The following is a 20,801-nucleotide window of genomic DNA, read 5'->3' on the forward strand; positions in this document are numbered from 1 at the left end:
CATTGTGGAGGAGGGTGAGGAACAGGAAATAAGCTGCTTCAGAAATTAGAACAAACTGATTCAGGGTTTGAATGTTTTTATACCATTTTCATTTATTCTGCTCATGTCACTCACCAGTAGATCTGGTTTATTTGTTGACTGATGGACTGGTTAATCAGGGCAATGGTCTTGCACAAGGTTTCAAATGAAAACTAAAGGACTAAACAATAGAAGAGTGTCCTTGCCTGTTTCCCAGTTTTAAAATAAGAAATCAACTTTTGAAGGATAGGGTATACATTAAGAATGATCAAGAAATGCTGTTATAATGCTTGCAACACAAATCATCATTTCCCACTTACCCACTGTTCATTCCTCCTTTGAGGAAATTCAAGCTTTGACACACTGGGTATGTTAACTCTGTTTGGGAGCACTGATACATACAATACACTGTCTGTTCATCTTCTCTCTCAGGACTCTGCTGCTGCCCACCTGGTTGTGCACATGTGGACTTTTTGGTTAAGGTTTAAGATTAATTAACAATTAATATAGTTGCAACCCTAATAATCATTTTTAGCATCTTGTGTAACTTGTGTTCTTCTTCCTAATCAAGTACCTATACATGCATGTATGGGGAAAGCAAAACTAACTAAAAATAACTGTCACGGCACAATTTATGTTGAGAAATAATTGGTTACTTCTAGATTTAGGTATTAAGTAAATATCAGAAAAAAAAAAATGAACTAAATAGAATATTCAAAGTTGAATCAACAAATATCACATTTATGAAATTACAGAGATCATCCTGAGTCTAGTTGTTTAAATTTTTCTGTCACTTAAAAATGGAACAAACTCAGGAATGGAAACAGGCAGTCCAAAACATGTTTTCTTTTTTATTGGAGTGACGGTCAGACTGCAGTCCAGAGACATTCAGGTAATAGACAGTGACACACATCTCTGTACACAGTGTTTTTACACTGAAGAGGTCAAACACCTTCAGAACAGGAAGAAACAACTCAGAAGAAACATGTTAAAGGGGTAGCACGCTACAAAATCAATCTTCACTTGTTTGTTGGTCAATGGGGTTAAGTTTTTGTCATTAGTTTTATGGAGGAGATATTGTAACATGGATGCAATGCATTATACTGGAAACCCCACAACTGATGGCACAGGCATTACTACATATCATAACCTTTTATTTTCTCAGTCTAACAAAACAACAGCATAATCACATAAAACTTTGGTGCCAATGGCTCCTTTAAGATTGGTCAAACAAAGTATTTCCAACAAAGAGTGCATTCTAGTTAATAAATAATCATCATTAATAGTATTTTTTTTTTTCAGTAGTACAGGACAAACCAGACCCTGGACATCATCACACACAGGTTCCATTTACTTCAATAACAGACTGAATTTTACAATCAACCAATACCACGGTAGTGTACATGGGCCAGAGCACAAAACACAGAAAATGCTTGTATTATTATTTTTATCTACCACATTGACTGAAGAGACTGAAGCACTGAGAACAATAATACAACCTGACCTGACAGTACCCCAAACTACCCAGCAGTACCTCAATAGTACCTAATATGTCCATCAATACCCCAGGTACACCCAACCACTTAACTGATAACTAGTAGCCCAATTATACCCAAAATTTAAAGGACTATACTGATGGTTTTTTCATATTTCAGCATGCTTATGCATACTTTATATTATTACTGACCATATGATTTTACATTGATTTCCTTTCTATGGGAAGGAAAATAAACTTGCAAAGACTTAAATCTGCCACTGTTAATACAGTAATCCAGCACGGGAATAGTGGACTCTGCCATTAACAATGCAAAATACCAATTATAGAGCGTAAAGACATTAAATGGCTATTGCAGAAAGATGGCTGCTGAAAGGTGGTATGCTTCAGGAAATAGCTGGCAATCATTTTCACTGTTCATGACTTGTAGGTAATGGACTAAAATATGAAAAAAAACACAACTATAGGCCTTTAACTGCATCAAATAGATTTAACAGTACCCCACCATGCACACAAGTACCTGAAAGTATTTGGGAATCAACAGAACCTAAAACCCCACCCAGTAATAGTCGAGTACACAACCATGTTGCACCCTTTCCTGAACCAAAATCCTTGTAGAAAGTACTACTGGAATATCCCTGTTTAAAACAAGTACTGACCTAACTACCTGCTCACTGACAGAGTCTGGTGAAAAAAATGCAGAAAATCATGCTTCTATGTAAATCCTAAATTCAAGTAGTCTTTGCTCTGTTTTACAAGACTACCTTGAAATAATTTTAGCACTTGGAACTAGCAAAAGTATGGAGCGGACAGAGTTGTATTTCCAATTGCCTTTGGAGCTATTTCTTTACAAACTATACTGATCTGACTGACGTGCATCCTTACTTTGTGAACCAATAGCCTTACTATTAATAAGAGATTTCTTTAACACTGTCTTCTGTCTTGTGTGAGTATGTGCCTTAGCTTTCATTATAGAACATAAATAACTCTTCATACTGAGATTTTATACTGTTTAGGACTAAAACACAGAGCCTGTGCTCTGTAGCTGACTTTTTCTGTCTGTTAGCACCCTGTAGCTCAAGGCCCTGGATTCTGGGGTCAGATTTTGATTCTTTACTGCAGGTTAAAGTTAAGTTCCTGGACTTGCAGTCAGCAACTTTGGGGGCAACTTTTCCCCTGTAGCTTTGAACAGAACAAAACTGTAGCTTTGAACATGTACACATGCTCGCACATGTGTACATGCAATCAACAAGATCATGAGGCTGAGATAACATCACTGAAGTTATCTGGGTATCTGGGCACAATTCTGACAACAATCTGTGATTAATATAACACAAGAAAGAATCCTGTCAGCTGCACTGATGGTTGGCAAATCTCAGTTTGCAAAACACCTTGGAGTCAACTTAAGAATTACATAGTATTCAATATATAATGAGTCCTATACAACAATTTCATGCATCATTATCATGATTACTTTTGTAACTTGGAGAGCCCCTGTTGTCCCACTACAGCAGAGCCTTCTCTGGTCAGCAGAGGGCGCTGTTTACATGGGGATCCAATAGAAGAGCAGGCAAGGTATTCTACAGATCAATTTTATCAATCTAACATGAAGTTTTATATTTGGCTCTATTCATCAAAAAAAATTTAGAAAAAAACCCTTTCTTTTCATTGCATAACTTGACAGGGACATTGATATAATATATTAAGCAGAAAGACTTTTTATTTTTGGGGAAATTATTATATGTTGTAACAGATTTAGAATTTCGTCCTCTGCACTAAAACTTTGACAAACACACATTCAAGAAAATAGCTTTTATGCACCACAAAGTTTAATTAACTGCGCACATTCGCACATTTTCACACAAACACGCAGATCGACACGTCTCTCTTGCATGCTAATACACGTGCACATGTACACCTGTTGCACGTGGACGCACTCACACACTCATACGCACCAAAACTACAGATTCACTGATGGCGAGTGTACGTGAACCACGACACAGAGACACTGCTACACACCGACATAGTTGGCATGGTTACTATCTACATCATTAGTGACCCACATCCACCCAACCCTGTTCCTGTCACCATGGCAACAAATTCTGACCCATCTCCCTCAATGCCAGGGTTGGCAAACTCAATGAATTAGCCAGCTAGTGATCCTTAACATCCCACAAACAGGTTTTTTTTTTCTTTTGCCTGAGACTGTACTGAATCATCCAGCAATCTGACCTCCCTCACTGAATAAATGCTCACCTGTTGCCCCCCCTTGCTTTGTGATTACATAAAATCCCATAGACATTAACAACATAGTAGTAACGTGGTAATCAAAAGACAGTAATAAGAACACAGGGCAGTTTGGCAGCTTCTAAAACGTAAACATAAACAGACCTGACTTACCCAGAATCTCCCCAGTCGCCCCATTTTGTACATGTGACACTCAACACGGGGCACTGTCTCAAATAACGCACTACATACATTCCCTGGCACCATGGATGGATTATGAAACAAGTTATAGTTGTTTTGCCTCTCTTTGTAGTCATTATTTGTTTTGAGTAGTTTGTGGTTGTTTTGTCTCTTTGCTGTTTTGAGTCTCTGTAGTCATTTTGCTTCCTCCTCGTAGGAATTTTGCATGTCTTTGAAATCATTTTAGTCTCTTTGTAGTCATTTTGCATCTTTTCGTAATCATCGTCAATCGTCATAGTAATAGTCCCAATTGATTTCCAAACAAGAAATGTTAACAGTCTCTGTTAACAGAGGCTCTAGCACAGAGGCCCCCTGACCCTTTGGGCCCTTAGGCCTGTGCCTGGTAAACCCATTCAATAATCCATCCAGGCCTGAGACAGAAAAATAGCAGTGAATGAAAAGTGATTCAATGTAGACTGGGTTTTCCCCAATGAATCTTAAGACTGATCAAACTGTGAAAAGTGACCCTTGTATGTGAATGAACCAGAATCCCATATTAAGCTATTGTGACAAGGTACTTGAGAAATATTTCACATTGTGACTCTGTTTTCCTTTACAAAATAATGGACTTCACAACATCAAGGAAGACTAAAAGATACTTGAAAAGATGATATAACAGCTTCATTAACAATACTAAATATATATAAATTAGCAACAAGCTTCTGGAGATGAAAAGTTCAGGATGCGTTCATAAAATGTCTCAATCTTGCAAACTTCACCACAGAAGCTCAATTTTGATCAACAATTTCAATGTGTCACATTTGCCTGAGATTTGTGAGTACAATTCAAAGATGAGTAGGTAATTTGAGACAGTGCCTAAAATTGTTCTAATCTGACAGTAACTAGCCTACCTATAGTACAGTATATACCTACCTACATAAGAATGTGAGATATTGCACTTGGTCACAAAACATTGTCATCATTGTTTTTTACAGCATGTGGAAATCTACTAAATTAAGTCACTGTCTGAGACACACAGTACAGTATGGCACTTAGTTGATCTCTACGTTTGGAAACATGCAGATTCAATACATATGATCACTTTTAACTGTAGCAGGGAAAGGGGGAGGAACAACCAGACCGTACTGTAGCTAAAGAAACATTCCCCGTCACTGTTTGGCATGAAAGGGGATTCTGACACTTCAATGAATGAAAAGAGTTAAGATAAAGGTGTTGCATGTGAGTCCCTTCTGCGCTATATTTAGTAATCTAATACTGCTTTGTGGTGGAGTCACTCACTTGTTGATTCCTGCATCTCTTTTTGTGTTTGAATACTGCAAAGTGGCCTCCTCTTCTATATCTCCTCCTCTTGTTTTCTTTTTCTCTCATCTGCTCTGATCTGAGGACACTGAATTTGCTAAAGTAGGAAATTGAGTTCAATGTACAGGTCTAGAAAAGTGCAGACAAAGCTGGAATGTTAAGGAAGGAACGGGAACAAGAGGAGGAAACAAAGAAGGAGAGGCCATTTTTTCAACAGCTATTGAAAACTTAGCTCAGATCAACACATAAACAACTGCACGTGTAACATCACAGAAAGCAATTTTCTTTAACTTTCCTCTCGTCCCTCTGATCTTCCTCTTCCACCATCAGGTCTATTTTATCTAGTAAATGGGAACCTGGTATGTGGGTGCTGCGTTGTTCTCAGTGAAGGGTGGGCTCTGGTAGGTTTCTGTGGTCTCGGTGGTGCCGCCTCCTGGTGAGTTGGAGGGGTATGGCTGGGTGGGTGCGCCGCCATCCATGTGCTCCGTACTGAATAGGGTCATGTCTGTACCAAGCAGATACTTCTGGACCGCACGCACTGTTTGACCAGCCTACAGGGGCAACAGAGGGGAAGGAGAGGGACAAATCAGAAAAACTGCTCAACATAAGCTGCTTGTTTTTCATAGCTAGATCAGTCAGGAAACCACCTTTAAAAGCAGGATTTTATAGTTTGTTTTATACAACATAACTACCTCATTAGAAATAAAGTTTACTTGTCTGTATGTTAAATATGAAGCTATAGCCAGTAGATGGTTACCTTAGCTTAGCGTAAACACTGAAAACAGCTAGCCTGATTCTGTCCAAAAGTAACAAAATCCACCAATCATCACCACTAGTTGTCGGGAGTTAGGAAGTTCCAGTTCCAGGAAGTTACTGCTCTGTCTCAGGCTAGCTGTTTCCCCCTATTTCCAGTTTTGTGCTAAGCTAAGCTAACTGGCTGCTAGCCTTAGCTTCTTATTTAACAGAAAGATATGACAGTGGTATCAATTTTTTCATCTACCAGAATGCAGATTTGTGAATATTCCAAATGGTTAAACTATTCCATAAAAAAATATCAGAAAATTTAAGTACACCTTAAATACACCTCTAAACTCAAAAACCTTGTGGGTTACTATTTAAAGTAGGTGGAGCATAAAAGATCAACCATGAGTCAGCAGATGCATGACCAGTTTCCCACCGTAAATTTATTAAGAAATGTATTGCTGCTCATAGTTCAGGTCAAAGATGGATCAAACAGACCTCCCAGGCACAGGCACAGGGGCCTGACTGACCAGACGGGCCTTAATCCTCAGCTTTGGTTTGAAGTGTTATTAACTTTTCCCTTTGGAAAGTCAAATACCTCCATGAAAAATTGGAATGTCCTGTTTTCCTGATCCTGGTCCCATTGTATAGTTTAGTTTAATAGGGAACTCTGCTCTATCAATACTGCTCTGGGTATATTAAAAAAAAAACAATACACATGAAACACTTTTGACTAGCCCTGTTAGACCTGTCTAGCTGATTCTAGGGAATCTGCCAGGATTTTCTTTACTACTTACTTAAGCTCAGTATCTCTACACTGCACTCTGTATTGTACCTATAGCATTACGCAGCAGATGAAGCTTTTATTCTGGTAATTGTATCCAAAAAGGTCTGTGTTACCATCTGTTGAATCTGTTTGCATTGTTGCATGTGTGAGCATCTGTGCATACATGTCTGTGTAGCTGTATAGCCTTACCCAGGTGATTATGGAGAAGAAAGAGAAGGCGATTGCTGCCCGGGCTGCATCTGCCCCCTGATTGAGTGGCAGGTCCTCAGTCCGAGACCACTGATTGGCCAGGAAACAGAAACTTACAAAGTACAGGAAGGCCCAGAAACCTGCAGAAAACCAGTGGAACAACGATGCTGTGTTACAACAGAAAGAAAGATAGGCTAATTCCCAAGAGAAGGCAAAAAATAACAATGATCTACAGGTGTTGATTTTTCAAATCCCAGCCACCTGAGGCGGTTCTTTGTTCCCTTTAGAAATTAAAAATACTCTCATTTCTCTAAGATCTTTAATGTCAGCTTACAGGTTTCATTTCTCTTGATCTCTTGTGGTGCAAGATAGTGGTCTACTGAAACAAAGAAGTGGGTCTAGTTGGGCTAAATGTTGGTATTTGGGGGAAATCCAGCCTTTGAATCCTGCTTTTCAACTTGATCAAAGACACTATTTACAGCTTATGTCTCTACAGTATACTCCCAAGAAATGTCCATCTTGTACTCCCTGACTCTTGGAAAATCGTTAGAATCAGGTCAAAAGCTGGAAATACAACTTCTTTCTGTCAACTCTGTGTCTGTAAATATGGCTGCTCATGGTTGCCTCCTCACCTGAGAAGCCGATCTCAAGCATCACAGCCTTCTTCCTGTCTTTGACGGAGCTGATGGAGGAGAACTTGAAGTCGAGCAGGAGGAAGAAGGTGCACGCCAGCAGGCCCACCAGGCCCACGAACACGCCGTAGTTGCAGGCGTCTGCGTTCTTGTTGAAGACACAGTGGAGACGCTCGCTGCCCATGTTGGAGTAGCCCTCGTTCACAATGGAGGCAAAGACCACCAGGGAAAATATCTGCCGACGGGGGACGGAGGAAGAAGAAGAAAGGGTGGAGACGAAGGAGACAGGAAGTTAGATTGGTAGGTAAAAGCAGAAGAAAGAAAGAGAATATATTAACATTGTATTAACATACAAGTTGTTTCTTACACTGTCTTTTCTTTCCATCACCCTCTCTTTAACAAACACAAACATTGTTGCAGGCTCACAGGAAACAGGATTGTGGCCACGATACTAGAGAGTGTCTCTAGTAGACCAAAAGCATTAACCTAATTTCCCCTCTTTCTCTCTGACTGAAGAGGTGGATGCTTCACTTCCCCATAAGAGTCACACAGTCCTGAGGCAGTGTGTACACCAAAAGAGGAAATGTGATAAAGGCTGCCATAACTCTTGCAATAACATTTTTTCCCCCATTAGTTCATCCCATTTTTCATTAATAATACCCCTCTTTATGTCTGATCTCTCTAGTTTATTCTGTCTTCCTCCCTCACTGTGCTCCAGACTCACACACTGACACTGATCAGCTGACTAACACTCAATGGCAGAATAGGGCCATGTGACACACACGCACACGCACACACACGCACACACACACACACACACACACACACACACAGAAAAATGCACTCACGCTTGGGGGTTTGGGTCATATGATGGCGGAGGCATATACAATGGGATAATATCGGGTGCACACATTAAACTAATCACATGTGCTGATATAATCTGAGCAGACACGTACTTGTGTGTTTTTAATGAATCAGCATGATAAAGCTTCTTATGTATCAAAGAGCAGAATCTTCACTTAGAAAGAGAAACTTTCACCAACATCTTTGCTTGATTTTTGAAAATATGAGAGCACATGGGCGAGTGAATGGGTGCTGGAAAACCTGGGGAATAACAGTTTTTTTTAGCCCAGTTAAAGGGAAATTTCATCACTGAATATTTTGTCATATTTAATCACTGATCTGTAACTTTCTTTTTTAGGCTTTACATTCCCCCTACTGTCCTCATTAGCTTTATACTTTGATTTACTTGTTCCTGAATTAGTAAAAATCAGCTTTAGCTTTTTCTAGTCAAGAAAGTGAGACAATGGACAAAGTGGCAGTGGATTTCTGGTGTATTTTCTGCAACTACATTTGCTCCGGTGCTGTACTTGTGCTTGAATTTACTCTTCCTTGTTATGCTATTTTACCCCAACTTAATCAGTTACACCAGTAAAATGTTTTTTACGCAGTGTTAAATCAGTATCAACTATGTGAATTTGTGATTTATAATAATATATCAGTGGCAGGGGACATTTTCCTGCATAAAGGCTACTTTTATTTTTGATACTATAAAAACATTTTGTAAATAGTCTACTTTTTATCAAGTTACATTTTGAATGCAGGACTTTTACTTGTAATGGAATATTTTACAGTGTTGTGCTGGTACTTTTACTCAAGGATGTGACTACTTATTCCAACAGTTACTGTGGCTGCAGAATAAATAACAAGATGTGATGAAGCGCAATTGACGTTTTGAAGGTTTTCAGCAGTGACACTAAAGATACACCATCAAACAACAAAACGGCTGATTAAAATGTAAAACACATCAGCCAAATTGATTTAAAAATGATTGATGTCAGGCTATTTGAAGCGAAAGCTACATATAAGCTCACATCATATCCAGTGTGTTCAGTGGTAAAAATCCGGGGTCTAACCTCTGCACCTTCACTAGAAAAGCCCAAATTAACATGGACAACAAATGCAATACAACCATATAGAATCATAATCTCATAAAGATGAAATTATTCGCAGATATTCCTTGCTGATTAAAAATGCTCTCCTCTGTGTGTTTCGCAGATTTCCGCACTGGTAAAAAAGAAAAAAAAAAGACCTTCTCTGTGTCACCCAAAGGTGACGCGTCGCATCAAACGCCAGGGCACGACGCGTCTTCGTGGCTCTGCGTGCGTAATGATGTTCACGAACCAATCACAGGTGAGATGACGGACGACGACCGTTTAGGGTAAATCAGCAAAATCATTAACTGGAAATATGATTGTGAGTAAAAACGAACCGTATGGTCAATAACACTGTTATGTTTTAGGAAAAAAAATAATTACCACTAACAATGGGAGAGAGGAGGCTGAGGAATTTGAATATGGATTTGTCTTTCTCATTTTCTTCTCAGTCCGGGTCCGTCTACTGCACATCTCAGCCTGTGCTTCTTAACCATTGGCAGGCAAGATTTTAGAAATGAGGATAGGTGAAGGGAAAGTGGTTTCTTCCCCAGTAAACATCTGTACTGAAATCAGTTTCATGGTCAGGGTGTCAGATAACCGCCAGGCCTTGGTTACACCCTGTGCGGTAGATTTCTGTATAAATACATCCCCATAACATTCATTTCATGGTTTCCGTTCACACACCCTGTTTATCAATTAGGCCTATCGGTGGATTTCTGCGGGTCTATATTTGCAGTGAAAACACGTCACGGGTCTCGCGCAGCAACGATAACAGAGAGGACCCCCCCACATACACACACATACACATACACACACACACACAAAAACAGCAGTACCGTAGAAACCCCGCTCTCACCCAGGACAGCACTTTGAGGATGGTCTGCGGCTGTTTGGCGAAGGTAATCGGGTCGATAGTGGACCCGGCCCGGCCCGCTCCGAACGATCCCACTCCGTCCATCTTTCTGTCGCTCTCTCTCTCTCTCTCTCTCTCTCTCTCTCTCTGTGCGCTCCTCGCGGCTCCACGCTCCCGGCTCCACGGCAGGATGGATGCGCTGCTGCTCCGCTGCTGTAGGGACGGGTTCTGCGCGCTCCCAGTGGCGCGCATGGGCACAGCGGCGGAGACGGCGTAGTGAGGGGAGCGTGCAGGACCGATCGTGCCCGCGCTACAGACTGTGGTGGGATAGGCCATTTATGACAGACTTTAATGGTATCATAGTAATACCAAATATCCTATAGAAATACTAAAATTATAGGAGCTACCTTAAGATTAAAACAAGAGGAGCTATTAATTAATTAATAACAAGGCTGCTGTGGTGCCATAGCTTAATTTTTTAAAGGGCTACTCCGGCAATTTACATCATACTTTCATAATGCTGTCAAAAAATGTCAAAATCAAAGCAGCAGAGTCCAAAATATCCTGACTTTTAGGCCCAGGTATGCTCCAAAAACACTGGATCCTACATTTCCTATAATTCAGCTTGAGTGGAAGAACAGGAAAAAAACACACCTTGTTCTGACTTTATAGTGTTCACACATTATTACAAGACGGTTGAAGTCGAATGTTGACGTGAGGCCTGCATTTTTTTAAAGGTGTTTGGGGGTGAGTTTTCACTTACTAGACTCCACTCAGGCTGAAGTTGGTCAGAGCTATGGTGGACATGTGAGGTCACCAAATATAATTTACCAAGGAGAATAATAAAGGTGTAAATTGTCCCAACAGGCACAAACAGGAGAGTGAGCACAATGTCATTTAAGCCAGTGCACAGTGTAATCAAAATAAGTGCAAACACCTGTTGTCACATAGATTCAGTCTGGAACGTACTAAAATATCTAAAAATTTATAGTTTTTAATTGTGGAATGGAAACTTCTTCCACATTTCTAAAAAATAACACCTCAATAACTGATACAGCCCTGGAGCATTTACAAAAGTTCAGCAGAAGTTGACTCAGTCTAAATGTGGGAACACAGGCCTCAAGGACTGTCAACTACAAAACAATATACTGAGTGAGAACTCCTGCCTGAATCAGCCATCAGTCACAAACACTGCTAATTTATGAAACGTGGCATGGAAAATAGTCTCATGATGATGTAGCTGCTCCAAATACCACAAAAGTATAGTCACAAGTTACTTATCATGGGATATTTGCAAATTAATGTGGCCTGAGCAATGACCATTTACTTGAACACTAAACTGTCTCAACATAAAATGAACCAGTCTGGTACTGGTGGTTATTGTGCTGTAACGTGATTCATTGTAAACGCCTTTGAGGTAAATACATAAATAAAACTGGCTTGACTGCACAATCCATATACTCTGAATACTAATAAGATGTAATAAAACATCAGTTTTGCTGGACCATGTCCACCCACAGGACATGTGAAACTGCCCTAGAGATAAATTAAACCTGAACATTCACACAAGCTGCTGGTATTTCAGTATCAGTGTAGTCCTGTACCATGGTGTTGTGAAACCAGTGGTGTCACTTTCACAAACATGAACAGAAAGCAGCTCCGCTATACAATATCATGCATACATGACTCCCACCACTAGAGGTCAGTGATACCGCAATTCAATATTTTAACATGAACATTATTTAGAGACTAAAATAGCATGTAAACATCAGGTCACATAACTGAGGTGTTGTCCTCAAAGGCCCTTGACTATGGGGAAGGGTTTCACACAGTGCTGCAACTAACAGGCCTTAATAATAATAATAATAATAATAATAATAATAATAATTAATGATACAAAAAGTAATGTCCCATTACATGATACCAAACCGCCAAAAATGATTTACACTGACTGAAGTAGAGAAAAACATGTAAAACAACAAAATAATGGTCTTTCTTCCTTTTTTTAAAATTTAATTCAATGATTTAAACAACAACCATTGATAAAAAATTAAATAATTTCTCATTTCTGCACTAAATTATGCAAAAAAAAAAAACAACAAAAAAAAATTAACACACTGTGCAGGTAAAGTACTTCACAACACACACAAACACACAAACTGCGTGTAGTATGACAACGAAAAAACATTCTCTAGTTCATCATTAATATGCCAACTATAAATATATATATTTCTCTGACATATTTGGTAGAGGTATTTAATTTCTGATATCTCCAATTAATCACCAACATAATGAGAATTATATGATTATATGATATGATATTGTTCACACATTTAAGAATGCGATATTATGTGTTGAAGTGGATATTCTGGGTCAAACAAAACTTCTACACACAACTAATAACAGACCAGAGAACCCCAGTTTTAATTGATAAATCCAGTTAGACAATCAAAAATCTTAAGTGGTCAAAAACACAAGCTTGAGTCTATAATTTATATATTACACAGCTAAGCAGTAAAACAGCAAAACAAATCTTTATGAGAGCATCAAAAACATGTGTCCCTGCACGTTTTCAGTTTCACAGAAGCCTACATGTAGAATTTATCTCCCAAAGTTTTACATTCCCTCAATAAACTATAAATAACAACAGGTTCAGTGAAACTGTGCAATGTTTTACTATGAGTTTTAGTTCTGACTGGAGAAACAGAGAGGAATACTTATTTGTTTTGTTTCTTTAAGTTTTATTACCAGGTCAGTTACATTAACTAACTACAATAGAAGACAAAGCTGTTTGACATTTACCACACATCTCTCATCACACATAGTCTCTCCACAACAAAGATGTGTGCTCCACTTTCCACCAAAGTTTTATACTGACAGAGAGAATTTCTCCTCCCAGGTCTTTCACATCTCTCAGCAGAAGTTCTCCACACAATCCTTCAGTCGCAGGAACCATCTTTCCATCCGTCTCTCCATCTCTCATCCACACGGGAGCAGTCAAACTCAGGCTTCCCCAGCCGGACATTGATGTCATTATGGAGTCGACAGAGCCACTGAGAGAGAGCATGGCGACTGCTGGTGTCCGGCTGATTGGTTTTTAATCTGTGGAGATGAAGTCAAGTTAAGTTACAAGGCCTGATATGTGACTGTATATTAATCTAAAGGAGTACAGTGGTCTGACCTTCCTCTGAGGTCTTCTGCACATTCATCACAGGGGAAGAACTTAGAGAAGAGGTTGATGAACTGTCCCATCTCTTGCTGCTGGGGTGAAGATGGATGGTCGGGGTAATACGCTGCCATGGTGTGTAGGAAGGACCAGGTGCTACGTCCCAGCTCTTCCCTGTCCAGTGGACATTGTGGGTCTTCTCTTGGCTCTGACTCTGCAGCTTGGACCTCCTAGAGGCAGAAAACAGATGTTTAAACATAAAGTCACACACAGCAGAGGCAGTAAGCTGGTAATTCACATAGACACAGACAGAGTAGCAAACTGCATTATGTCTTATATTGTGGTTTAAGTTGATTTGTGGTTGTGGTCAGATATAAAAGTCAGAGTATCATTTGTATCTTTACTATCCAGTCCTACAGGCAGGGTCTAGGACATCAGTGTGAAATAAGTGTATTACATAAAATTAAATATAACTTAAAGGTGCTATATGTAAGAATGTGAAACAGCGGTGATGTTTCATTTCTGTTTTATTGCCATTGTGTGAACAGATTGTAACGTTACATATAAAATGAATTCCCTAATGCCTCTCTTTCACTTCCCTACAGTGCCAACAGTGTGTAACGCTAGCTAATGTTAGCGTAGAAATGAAGTTTATAGTCAACTGTAATAACAGTGTAACTGCTTTGGCCAATGCCCAGGATGCTCCCTCATTGAGTGCAAGCAGCAGGATGCTGACTGTAGTTCACTCAATGACCACCAGTGTCATTAATAACAAGAGTTTTCTATAGTACCTTTAAGTTATTACAAGACATTTTTTCCCCACAATTTTGTGACATTTTATAGACTATAGGATTAGTCGATTAATCGAGAAAATAATATATCAATAATGAAATCGTTACATATTCTCTGTACTTGGTTGCCAAGCGTCTCTTGCATCACATGATAAAGGCTGATTTCACAACCATGTCGTCAGACAAATTTTTGTAACAAAACTCTGTGAAGCAAAGCCGTGCGACAGTGGCAGTGAAACAAATCATCATATCAGATCATAAATCATCATCTGGTCAGGTCAAGCTTTATGACTGTAACTGTCACACTGCCACGACCTCATGTCACCTGTGCAGCAGCTGTCGCCTGTTTCTTCTGGAGCTTCATCCACGATTTAAAGTCCGTACAAGCCCTGCATGGCTTCTTTTTCACCTCCCCGGTCTGCTCCTGGTCTTTACCGGACCTGTCTTCCGGTGGTCTGCCACCGACCGCAAACGGAAAACCTTCAAACCCGGGCGGGTTGGAGGCTGATGATCCTCTCGGTCCTGTGGGCGCAGCCATGTTCGCTCTGCAGCTCTATCAGCTAGTAAACGACTGACCTGCGATACCGAGACACATCAGGTATCACACTCCCTGTGAATGGACGCATTAGCGCCATTCAATATTGTTCTGTCGTCACGAATGAGCTGCACACTTTCCAACGACCGATGTCAGTGACACGGATACATAGGACGAAAAAGTTTCGTCGGAGTGAGTTTCCTTGTTTCTCCCGGACCTTTTCCGGGCACGGAACGTGTTCCGGTTGGTGATGTCGGTAATGTGTGCATGCCGTGGAGTGTAGCTTCTGTCAAAGTGTAAATTTCTATAATTTTACAACATTTCAAACTCTTGACATTACATATGTTTTGTGCAGATACCCATTCAATGCTCAACGTGCTGACTCGCTGCTCTTGTTGCGGTTTGCCAACTGTTCAGTACCACTGTTAGCTGGTTAGCCGGGAGGCTAACAGAGCTAACAACTGTGGAGTGACACGTTTGTATTTGTTAATTTTCCTCCCTGACAGTGTACATCAGCTGTAGCAACACCTGAAACGCCACTATGGGGATCTTGGAGAAAATCGCGGAAATAGAGAAAGAAATTTCTCGGACCCAGAAAAACAAAGGTGAGAAAGAGAGAGAGCAGTTTGAGGGCTAAATGTTAGCTACACCATGGATGAACTTGAGTCAGCTGTGTGTGTGTGTGCTGCCAGTGTTAAGTTACTCATTAATATCACAAGAAGAAACACGCTAATTGACACCTCAGGCTTGATGACCGTGACCACCACAATTAAAGGAGCATCCATCTATTATCAAATTTATCTTGAGTTGAAATTTGATGTATTAAAATGACCTTTTAACTCAGCAAACCTGGCAGAATAGGCCTTTTAGTCATATTTTTCCTTTCTTTCCTCCAGCCACTGAGTACCATCTGGGTTTGCTCAAGGCCAAACTAGCCAAATACAGAGCTCAGCTTCTGGAGCCCTCCAAGTCAGCGGGGGCCAAAGGCGAGGGCTTCGATGTCATGAAATCAGGGGATGCTCGTGTTGCTCTCATTGGTTTCCCCTCTGTGGGTAAGGTACGTAATGGGTTGTGTGTTTGGATCTGTACTCTATCTCAAATACAAACAAATAACCAAACACAACCAAGCTAGCAGTCTGTGATGTGTTAAAGATATGCCATGTATTGGTCTAATATAACTCTCTGTGGGTGTCATGCAGTCCACCTTCCTCAGTTTGATGACATCCACAGCCAGTGAAGCTGCTTCCTACGAATTCACTACCCTTACCTGCATACCTGGTGTCATAGAGGTATGTGTCACACCTTCACATCAATACATATCTGTCAATTTGCAATTTTAAAACAGTGATCAACAATTTAATGTACCATTTACACTGTTATTTTTTTGCTCTCCAGTATAAAGGCGCCAACATCCAGTTGCTAGATCTGCCAGGAATCATTGAGGGTGCTGCCCAAGGTATGCTTAGCTTCCATGTTGAAACCCAAGTGTGCAGGAATTGTAGATTTGTGATGTATCTGTTTGACTGTTGTGGTTTAATTTAATCAGAATTATGACGAATGATCAACAAATTGGTAATCGCCAGCGGTTGAGCATTGCTTACATGTCAGAAATGCTGATTTCAGCAAGGATTCCTTTAGAGAAAAGACCCTGCTTACATGCCATGGTGACATGCTGACCTTTGACCCTTTTTAATAGGTAAGGGTAGAGGTCGGCAGGTCATTGCTGTTGCCAGGACAGCAGATGTCGTCATCATGATGCTGGATGCCACCAAAGGAGATGTTCAGAGGTGTGTGATGCTCTCTGTTTTTTAGTAGTAGTTCAAGAATTATGTGATTGTAATGTTTTTCATCAACTAACTCCTGCTCTTAACTGTTTTTCGTCTTTCTAGAGTCCTTCTAGAAAAAGAGTTGGAGTCGGTGGGCATCAGACTCAACAGGACGAAACCAAATATTTATTTCAAGGTACGGTTTCCATTTTCTCTTTTTATGGTCCTGTTGGCTTAAATTTGGAATCAGGAGACCATGAGTATCATCAGCTAATGTCATGGAGATCTGGCTGTGTAGTTTCTGAGGTATTATGCCATGTAAAGAGTTGGTCTAGGGGAACGTTTGACCCGATGGTGGGAGTAAATAAAAATATATCACAGTTAAATTACCCTTTCAGTTGTTGTCCAGCTACCTTGCTCCATTTGTACTAGATGGACAGACCAACTGACAAAACAGTCAAAAAACAAAACCCTTAGTTTGTTTTGCAAAACATACACACAAGTTTGTCACCTTCAGAAATAAGTGCTTCAACTGTTATATTAAGCTTCGTCAAAATGTGCTTTTTTGTTTCTCTGTAGCCCAAGAAAGGTGGTGGTCTCTCCTACAACTCCACAGTTCCTCTCACCCACTGCTCAGAGAAACTTGTTCAGCTCATCCTCCACGAATACAGTATCCTTTATTCTGCCAGTGATAGAGCAGGCAGACACATGAGCATTTATTTCCCTGTCCTCGTGACTGTCTACCTCTCCCTCTCTCTCGCTGTCTCTGGGGTTCCCACCAGTAATCAAATTTGTGAAATATCATTGATTGTAGAGCTGTAGCACAGACAGGAAGATCAGGGAATAAAGCACAGAGTTAACAAATTGCTTGTTTAGGCTAGTTTATGAATTTATTTTTTATGTTAAGAACTTTTTATTCTGAACTATAAAGCAACATTCAACAACCACACAAATTAGCCAGTATGGACTCACAGTAGCTTCTATTTGATTTCTTTAACCCCATCTCCTCAGAAATCTTTAATGCAGAAGTCCTCTTCAGGGAGGACAGCACACCAGACGAGTTCATCGATGTCATTGTTGGGAACAGAGTTTACATGCCTTGCCTATATGTAAGTCAGTGCTCATCAGGAGGTTTGGTCAAAGCTTTTTACTTCTCAAATTGTAACTGAGTAGAAGCCGCTCCTTAATATTGTTTGTGTGATTTACAGGTGTACAATAAGGTGGATCAAATCTCCATCGAGGAAGTGGACCGCCTGGCTCGCAGACCTCACAGTGTTGTCATCAGGTTTGTGAATAAGAGTAGTTTTGGTCAAAAGTTGTCATCTTATTCTCTGTATTTATGTAAAGGTGTTAAACTGCTTTCTCCCTATTCTGTGCTTATTTGTACTTAAGTTGTGGGATGAAGCTGAACCTGGATTACCTTTTGGAGACGCTGTGGGAATACCTGGCTCTGATTTGCATTTATACAAAGAAAAGAGGAGGTGCGCTCACATTTGCCTTCATTCATCTCTGTAATCTCACATGCATGTGTATACATATGTTTACAGTTACATTTTTTTCCATCAGAGCGCCCAGACTTTAATGATGCCATCATCATGAGAAGAGGAGCAACTGTAGAACATGTGGTATGTAAAACACACATATATATATAGTCCTCATACAAAGACTAACCATCTTAGGATATTTATTCATACATAATAATGCATAACAACAAGAATGTATATAAACACGCCTGTTCTGCCTTCTCCCTGCAGTGCCATCGAATCCACAGAACCTTAGCCAGCCAGTTCAAATATGCCCTTGTTTGGGTAAGTTCAGGTTTTCAAAGGCAATGACCTTCTGAAAATGTACTCATTTGCTTGTCCCATTAACTGTTTGAACAAACTGGTTCATGTTTACCTGTGCACAAGAGTAAATAAAAGAAGTCTGCAGATGTTAGTAATGTGGGGTGTTAGGTATGCAGTGTCTGTTGTGCTGCTAATGATGGCATTAGAGCTGCAAAGCCTGCACCGTTATGAAAGCAGAGTTCAGTGTGTTTGTGTTCAGTTCGACAAAAGAAAAGATACATATGGGAGGAAATTTTTGCCTTAAAGAAGAAGAAACTCTGGACATATACTGTAAAGTAACATCATACTGAGCTGACTCTTTGTGTTTTGTATGACTGACTGTGGTCTCATCTGCAACCACAAATATACTGGTTGTATTTCTCCCACTATGACCAATATGACCATATCAGATTGGTCTCCAGTGTGAGACGAACATTCCTACAATTCACCAGTGAATGTGACTGTTTCTGTATACCCATTATACACTATGCACTAATTCTAGCTGTACTTTGAGTATGCAGTCCTTTTGCACTAGAAAAAATAACAAATGCACCATATTTCTGTTATACATATTTACATTGCAAAATTTTTGAATGCAACGATTTAAATCACACAGTGATTGTGCATTGGAAATGTATGCACTCACTGCTGAGAAAATGTGACAAAATTGTGGACTGTGGTGTGAAGGCTTCAGCAACAGATAAATAACATACTGTACCATGATAAATGAGAAGCAGAGTAGTGCAGATGCAGTAGACAGAGCACATTTCATTTCCTTTTCATAAACGTAAGTATTACTGTTACTACAGCTACATCTCTTTAACAGTTCAATTCATTCTGTCTTTCTGTGTAGTGATTACCTTTGAAACACACTGCCTCTGTTCTGGATCTGAACTGTGTTGTCCTTTGGTCCTCTAGGGAACCAGTACCAAGTACAGCCCACAGAGGGTCGGACTAACACACATCATGGAGCACGAGGACGTCATCCAGATCGTTAAGAAGTAAAACAAGCTTTTGACTGGACCAGAGGAAAGACTGAGCAGGAGGAGCTGAAATGAAAAAAAAAAGTACTGTACAGTAGATATACAACAATGGAAAATAGCCACCATTCTTATTTTGTATATGATAATTAACAAAACAAAAAAACTGAAGAGACAGAGCAGATTTAAGTTGGTTGTGAACAGAAACTGGTGTGTTTTACCTTTTAAGATACAGAAGATACATTGATTCTGAGAGAGAAAACAGGAAAAAGTAATAAAGTCCATAAAACATTAAATAACTCCTTGTGGTTACTTTATTAAATCACTATGTTTGGTACATTTCTACTGCATCTCACCTGGATTTGAGTCACACAAACCTCGCACCCCCCACCTGTACCTGGACTCGTTTGTGGTAAGTTTTTATTTAAAATTATGCCTAGCTGCCATTTAGGAGAGGATAGACATGTGGACTTGGTTTAGTCACCTTGTGATTAAAACCTAGATCACCCCAACCCCTTTTTACCTTTATTTACAAATTCAATCATTGTCCATTTTAGCAAAAAGTGTTGAGATTAGAAAATGTGTAGGGTTAGATTAATGCAATTTGAAAGCAGGCAGTTTATATTGTAGATTTTAATTATTTATCTTGTGTATGTTGGTGGTGTAGATCTCACAGTAATCTGTAACCTCATGTCAGAAATTATATGCATAACTTTTTAGAAAGGTGACATTTCCTCATCTATATTGCTCTACATTCTAAATGATTCACACCAAATGATTCACTCCTTCACTCCATGTTGTAGGGCATGAAATGACTACTTGAAAATACTACTTGAGGGAACAGCTACTTTATGTACTGAACACAATATGTCTACTACACTGGAAAGTCAATTCACAGAATTGGAGGCTTCAAGTTTTCAACTTTTGTGTAAGTTGCACACCATTGGCTTCCAAATGAGCTCATTTTTTAAATCATAAAATCATGCTCGTATACACATCTGAAACCGAGATCAAAGATGAAACCTCTCCCACTTTTGCAGATGAATATGAATAAATGAGTGTCAAAACTCTGCATGAAAATCGTGGTGCACAGTGAAGGTGAAACATCCAGTGGTGGGAGACATAGCTCACTCCTATCTTTTACTTGAGTAAAAGTAGCAATGATACAGTGGAAATACTCTGTTGCAAGTTTTGCATTTCATCAAAATTGAACTCAAGCATAAAACCACAGTATCAGTATTAATATTAATGGCCCACTGCAGAATGATGTACATTATTGAATTATATTTATTGATACATTGGTGCACGTCACCTTTATGCTGCAGCTGGTGAAGGTGAGACTCATTTTTATTATTTTCT

The 20,801-nt window shown here is 39.7% G+C and overlaps 3 protein-coding genes across 3 annotated transcripts; 1 reads left to right on the plus strand and 2 right to left on the minus strand.

The window, feature by feature from the left end:
* Positions 1-849: 849 nt before the first annotated feature.
* syngr3a (synaptogyrin 3a) lies at positions 850-10,619 on the minus strand. The gene is made up of 4 exons (XM_018672901.2): positions 10,382-10,619; positions 7,589-7,823; positions 6,957-7,096; positions 850-5,790 (listed from the first exon to the last, which is right to left on the minus strand). The coding sequence occupies exons 1-4, from the start codon at positions 10,481-10,483 to the stop codon at positions 5,581-5,583; spliced, it is 687 nt and encodes a 228-aa protein (XP_018528417.1). The 5' UTR covers positions 10,484-10,619; the 3' UTR covers positions 850-5,580.
* Positions 10,620-12,778: 2,159 nt separating this feature from the next.
* Positions 12,779-14,885, minus strand: gfer (growth factor, augmenter of liver regeneration (ERV1 homolog, S. cerevisiae)). The gene is made up of 3 exons (XM_018672903.2): positions 14,661-14,885; positions 13,560-13,774; positions 12,779-13,480 (listed from the first exon to the last, which is right to left on the minus strand). Exons 1-3 carry the CDS (start codon positions 14,871-14,873, stop codon positions 13,318-13,320), a joined length of 591 nt encoding a protein of 196 aa, XP_018528419.1. The 5' UTR covers positions 14,874-14,885; the 3' UTR covers positions 12,779-13,317.
* Positions 14,886-15,047: 162 nt separating this feature from the next.
* Positions 15,048-19,741, plus strand: drg2 (developmentally regulated GTP binding protein 2). The gene is made up of 14 exons (XM_018672902.2): positions 15,048-15,166; positions 15,377-15,475; positions 15,767-15,927; positions 16,070-16,159; positions 16,266-16,326; positions 16,567-16,657; positions 16,760-16,832; positions 17,216-17,306; positions 17,648-17,745; positions 17,845-17,921; positions 18,029-18,117; positions 18,203-18,261; positions 18,391-18,444; positions 19,381-19,741. The coding sequence occupies exons 2-14, from the start codon at positions 15,412-15,414 to the stop codon at positions 19,465-19,467; spliced, it is 1,095 nt and encodes a 364-aa protein (XP_018528418.1). The 5' UTR covers positions 15,048-15,166; positions 15,377-15,411; the 3' UTR covers positions 19,468-19,741.
* The last annotated feature ends 1,060 nt before the right edge of the window (positions 19,742-20,801 follow it).

Source organism: Lates calcarifer, linkage group LG11 (genome assembly GCF_001640805.2).
Source record: "Lates calcarifer isolate ASB-BC8 linkage group LG11, TLL_Latcal_v3, whole genome shotgun sequence".
In the NCBI taxonomy this organism is placed as follows: Eukaryota; Metazoa; Chordata; class Actinopteri; family Centropomidae; genus Lates; species Lates calcarifer.